The sequence below is a fragment of the Channa argus genome, chromosome 6 (assembly GCF_033026475.1).
Source record: "Channa argus isolate prfri chromosome 6, Channa argus male v1.0, whole genome shotgun sequence".
Lineage (NCBI taxonomy): Eukaryota > Metazoa > Chordata > Actinopteri > Anabantiformes > Channidae > Channa > Channa argus.
In genome coordinates, this window is record NC_090202.1 from 22634531 (window position 1) to 22640947 (window position 6417).

General features: G+C 36.1%; 2 protein-coding genes across 2 annotated transcripts; both read left to right on the forward strand.

The window, feature by feature from the left end:
* Window positions 1-880: 880 nt before the first annotated feature.
* Window positions 881-4579, forward strand: LOC137128991 (olfactory receptor 52E8-like). Its single transcript, XM_067507739.1, has one exon. It carries the CDS (start codon window positions 2334-2336, stop codon window positions 3294-3296), a length of 963 nt encoding a protein of 320 aa, XP_067363840.1. The 5' UTR covers window positions 881-2333; the 3' UTR covers window positions 3297-4579.
* A 173-nt stretch (window positions 4580-4752) lies between these two features.
* Window positions 4753-6345, forward strand: LOC137129020 (olfactory receptor 52B2-like). The gene has a single exon (XM_067507800.1). It carries the CDS (start codon window positions 5132-5134, stop codon window positions 6164-6166), a length of 1035 nt encoding a protein of 344 aa, XP_067363901.1. The 5' UTR covers window positions 4753-5131; the 3' UTR covers window positions 6167-6345.
* Window positions 6346-6417: the final 72 nt, after the last annotated feature.

Below are 6417 nucleotides of genomic sequence, written 5' to 3' on the forward strand. Positions count from 1 at the left end.
TTTAGAATCATCACATTTCCCATTAGCATATTACGTCCAGAATTATTACTTTGTAACACTTTAAGATTTATTTAGTATCCAAACTGTATAGCTTAGAGAGAAGTCAAATGGATACAGGTCTTTCACATATACACACCTGGAATGGAAACAATCCCAAACTCCTTTTCAATGCATATGTAATAGTGAACTGTCCTGTTTTATACCAAATGGGTTAAATTCTTCAATCATAATAATGTTAGGGTAACTTTTTTTTGAGGCAAATAAATACCTGTGTGTTCATTTATAATCAAGATAGATAAATTGTTGCTACTTCAAGATACACTACTCACAGAAAGAGAGCAGCATCTTATGCAATAATTACTGAAACACTGAACAGTTGGACATGGGCATTAAAACGTTTAGAGAAGGTCAAATTAACTAACTCCACCTTTAAAGGTTATAGTGGATTTTAGGGGCATTCTGAAATTTTACCTGAAAGTCAAAAATCCCTAACTGAGTAGTGTATAATGTAAAACAAGAAATAAAATAGAATAAGAAATGCATGTCCTTTTGTAAGACAAACATGGCATCTTGAGTTTTTAAGTAAAGTGAAAACAAGAGCAAACTTTATGTTGTGTTAATAAGAAGTTACTATTTGTCAGTGGAGGTTCTGAGCCACTTATGTGTGTAGTTATCTGGAAGTTAAGTCATGACAACTAGACTTGTTGAAAACATTTCACTACTTATCCAGGTAAGTCTTAGGAAGGTTGGCTGGAGGACCCAGTTATCTATTTAATTTTTTACTGAAAGTAATTCCTTTTTGTTTAATGTCATTAATTAAGTACTTTGCTGTGAGTGTATAAACAAAACTCAGCAGAAGATCCTAAGCAGACACGTGCAAATAAACTGCCTGTACAGAGAATGTGTAGTCAAGCCAAGCCTTGTTAATTGCTGGGGGGCATGAGCACCATCTTGTGATCGGCTCTCTCTGCCTACTTGCTACATTTGCCTGCTACAGTGGATAGAATGTGTTGCCTTCCTATCTTTTGTTTGGCCCAAAAGTCTAAATGTTTAATTACTACAAATAAAAATTGTAGAGAACAACATATAAACTGTTTTTCCTGCAGAGAGAATTTTGAGGCAGCTTCCTCTGTCAAGTTTTGTCCTGACTCCAGTTCTCTTCCCAAACCATTTGGTGCAGAATCTTTCTCAACAACTTGTACAGACTTGAATGTCTGTGACATCAGGCACAATAGCTTCTGTTTTTAGCAAAATCACGTTGTCAGCTAAAACTGGTCATAACTCTCCATAATGTCAGAACGTCAGACACATTTTGTCTGCAGCTCTGATTAGCTGTTACGAGCTACTCTTTGTGTTGTTCACATTTGAGCAGAATGTGATGACTTCTCTAATAAACCCTCAGGTGATCTCACATCAGTTTCACAGTCTCACAGGTAAATCTCTAAATCTAGAAATACTTTATCAGTGTCCATGATGCTCTGTTATATGTCACATATGTGCAACAATGATCCTGAATTACTCACTTCGCTGGGAGGTCATCATCTTGCTTGGCTTCTGCAAACTGACCAGTCAGAAAACAATTGACTTGGGGTGAGGGGGCGTTTAGGAGACAGGGGCTACAGTGTACTATTTCATACAGAGGGAAAGTAGTACTGCATAGATGTCCAATGTCCAATGTAAGGAAAAGCAGTCCAAATCTATTTTAGAACAACTGTAGAATAAAATGATAAACCCTAAGTTTTGCCTCTTTAAGACATTTTTGCATTTATTTGTATATACATGAAAATTATATAAGAAAATGTATAGGCTTTTATTTTATCCTTTGTTTTAATGGCAAAGTACAGTCACACTAAAGTTGATTTTGCGCTGAAACTATTTTTATGTAATCCATTTCAATCTTGAGTTGCAACTAATACCACTGACAGGATTTTATTGGTATTTATTATTCTATTGTATTGCTGGATGCTTGTCATGACTTAACCCACTAATTGGGATCTGCTCTCTATTTTAGTCTGTCATCTTCAGCCCTATGGGATCTACCAGTTTATATAAAATATAGCATCCAAACCACTGCCGTACATTTTTGCAATGCACTTAGGAAGGAGATCAACTTCAAGTTTAACAAGGTAAAATAAATAATACAGAAAAGAAAACAAGAAAGGATATATTGTAAGGACTTATAGATTGCTTCCTTTAGTTTAAATACACCTAAAATTTTAGATATTTGGGTATATTATTGTTATGTTATTCAGTATTTTTCTCAACTTACTTCAACTAACTAAGTCCTTAACCTGTGTTTTCTATTTAATAGGTTGTTGTGAATATAAGTGAATATGTTTTACACTAATGTAACAAGGATAAAAGATTTCTTCATCCACGGATTTCCTGGACTTCCTCCAGATTATTATGGACCCGTTTCTGTCCTGCTTTTTGTACTTTACTTGGCTATAGCTGTAGGAAATATACTAATTTTAGTAGTTGTTAAATGTGAGAGATTTCTTCACAAACCCACATATCTGATCTTTTGCCATCTGGCATTAACTGACTTAGCATTTGGGACTGTTACTCTACCAAAGATTATATCAAAATATTGGTTCAATGACAGCATCATTTCATTTTATGGTTGCTTTGTACAAATGTATTTTGTTCATTCTTTAGGGGCTGTTCATTCTTTCATTCTGATGGTGATGGCTCTTGATCGTTTTATTGCGATTTGTGCTCCACTGCGTTACGCAGTTCTTTTTACAAACACCACAGTTTCTGTGCTTTGTGGAATATCATGGATTATGCCAATGTCGTGGATGGTGGGTATAGTCTTAGACGCTCTTAATTTGCCTTTCTGTGATTCAAACATAATTTTGCAGTGCTACTGTGACCATATGTCAATAACAGTGCTTGCATGTGCAAATGTACAAGCACTATGGTTAGCTGCATTTGGACTTGCCATGTTTTCTTTGTTGCTGCCTCTATGTTTTATTATCTTCTCCTATTTTGTCATCATTGTTGTTGTTGCACGTATATCCACCTCTGAGGGCCGCACCAAGACTCTGTCTACCTGTACACCACAGCTTCTCATCACTCTTCTGTATTATATGCCAAGATGCTTCATGTACATGGCAAATATTTTAGGTTTTACTTTCAGTCTCCCAGTTCGTGTTGTTGTCATCATGGTGTACAGTATTTCACCTGCTGCTGTCAACCCAATTATATACTGTTTCAAAACAAACGATATCAAAGAAAACCTTAAAAAAACATTTTTTATTAGAAAAATTAATATCTGCGCAGCACCTGAATAACCACACAGCGATGTACTATTTATTAAACCACATAAACTGTTTTTAATTTGCTGTTTTAAATCTGTCACTTTTCTGTAAAAATGTAAATCAATTTTTAACGCTGTTACCATTTAAGGTAGTCGTAGGACTGCGATTTACTGTTTGAAGTAGTGGTTCACTGCTTTCTTCCCAGGTCAAAGTTTTGAATCTCTTTGCTTGAATCAAGACATCTCATTTGCACAAACAGGCCTTTTTACAAGCCTAAAAAAATGTGTCCTGTCTAATTCTTTACTTTTTGCTTTCTTTGTCATTGTTGATTTATTTGTCTCTATTTATTGTTTCTCTCTGAACTAATATTCCAGATATGTGAATCACAATATAGTAAAAGTAGTTTATTATAAATAGTTTAATTTGTAAACCATTAAATGTCATATACTGCTAATAAATATACTGCCGCAGGAATTATATGCAAAATATTTACCTTTCGGTTTTTTCATTTATGAAATGTAAATTTAATTTAGCCTAATTGTACATGCTTACGAGCTTAAAGAACTTCACTATTGTTTCACCAGGAATAATGAATCACGCTGATGCCCTGAAGGGCCCGGATGGCACAGACATGCTGAAGCCCACCCATGAGTGTAAGACAGACCCTAGGTCACCATGTTCAAAGGACAAAAGCCAAGCTATAAGCATGAAATGGCTAACCCTAAAAAGCTGCACTTTAATATAAATTGTGGACACGGTATGAGCTGTGGACACTGAATGGTTAAACATACAAGGCCTACATTGAAGCCTGAGTCATAACCTGGGGAGCTAATGGCTGCTTCATTTGCTAAAAGCTACCAAAACAAGACACACACGCAGAGTTAGTTTGTACTTACTGGTCCATAAAGAGCAGCACCGATAGAGAACAGTGGGGACAGAGGGGGAGGCTGTAGACTCTGCTGTGGCGTCTGCAGGTCAGACTGTCCCTGTAACACCGAGGTAGTTTTAGCGTCAGACATTACTGTAGCAAACAACAACAAATACAGCTAAGCTATGCTATTGTCGCTAGCATGCTAAGGGGCTAATTAGCATTGTAACCTTTACAAACTGAGTTAGTGCTAGTACTAGATAACAAACAGATATATGTGTTTACCTAATGTGAACTGCATTATGACCTTAACCTGCTGCTGCTTCCTTAACTTGGATTAAATTAGAGCCAAATGCTTACACCTGGGAAGTAGAGTATATTTCCCCTGCAGTAAATCTGGCCTCAACAAAGAAACAACACTAAACACAAAAACATGTTCAAACAGGTTTTCTAAGTGCTTTCACGTGGTCTTAAATGATAACCTTGACTAAATGTCATTAACAGGTAACATCAATAAATAAATAACAAAACATGGAAAAATATTAGTTTGTGTTCATTTACTTCACCGGTAAAAACCTTACAGCGCATTTTGCAGTCAACCACAGCATCGACCTTCATGTTTTTTCATCACGTATGCAGAATGAGGGCTAAAAAAAAACTTGAGTGCACGTGGGGGTTTGCAGTTATCCCATGTGCTTGTCCGTGTCGCATGATTGGAGCTGACTCAGTTAATAGTATGTACCAGGACAGTATAAGTTGTCAAGCTGGTTAATGGAACCAGATAATAGTCAGAGCCTAGAAGGTGAGAGGAGCTGGCCACGTGTAACAGGCAGGGAGAAATGCTCTTATGCTGAAATATCCTTGAATTTGTTTATAATTTTCTAGTCGGATTTCATTGCTTTTTCTAATTGTATTTTTTAGGCTTCTTTGATTGATTTATTATTTTATATCTTATTAAAGCCACATTCTTTAATTGTAATATTGTGGCCAGGTGGGAGTGATGTCTGGGGTTGAGAAGGTCCAGCCGGCCTTTCAACCTAGTGCACTAGCATTAATTTTGAAACACACTAATATTACCACTATAAATGACTTTATTATTGTTGGATTCCCTGGACTTCCCCCTGAGTATTATGGGCCTGTGTCGGCTCTTCTCCTTCTCATTTTTCTAGCTATTGTTGTTGGAAATGCTTCCATCTTAGCTGTTATTATATTTGAGCGGACTCTTCACAAACCAATGTACTGGGTCATTTTTCACCTTGCAATGACAGACCTCACCTTTGGGATTGTGACCATTCCAAAAGTCCTCGCCAGATACTGGTGGAATGACATGATCACGTCATTCGGAGCCTGTTTTACACAGATGTATTTTGTACATTCTTTAGCCGCTTTTAATTCTTCTGTCTTGATGATTATGGCTTTTGATCGCTTTGTTGCCATATGGCTTCCTTTCCGATATCCTGTTCTGATTACAAACAAAACCATTTGTGTTGCATGTAGCCTGTGCTGCACAGTGACATTCATACGTATGTTGGGGCTTGTGCTCCATGCTTCATCTTTGCCTTACTGCAATCTAAATGTCATTACACAGATCTACTGTGATCATTTATCAGTAACTCAACTGGGTTGTGGTGAAAATGTTATATATGTTAAATTTATTGCATTTGTAAATTCCATGTTCAGTCTCCTGGGTCCTTTAACAATCATAATTTTTTCCTATACATCTGTTGTCATAGCTACTTTGAAAATGTCTGAGAAGCGACACAAAATCCTGTCCACCTGTGCTCCTCAGATTTTTATTACTTGCATTTATTATGTGCCTAGATGTTTTGTATATATTGCCAACAATTTGGGATTAAATTTTAGCACAGATGCTCGTGTCATTATAACAACAATGTACAGCCTCATACCTTGTGCAGTTAATCCATTGGTATATTGTTTCAAGACTCAGGACATTAAAGAGGTTTTGATAAAGAGATTTAAAAGAAGAAAAGTATGCATTGTCTTCAAAACGGACTTTAAACATAACATTAGTTAATGTTGTTTCATGTGAATATAGGGAAATATTTTGTAGTGGTTGTCATATCATATATGTATTGACTGACATGTATATATTACTGGATTATCCTGCATAACAGCATTTTGCTATTTATTTAACCAAGAATACCATTCAGAGTTTAATCCTCATGCTCTATACATAGATGATAGAATTGAGATCAAACTCTTTTCTTAAATTCATCTTATTATCCTTAAAATCTAAAACTGGTGACACAGGGCATGCAGCCACAG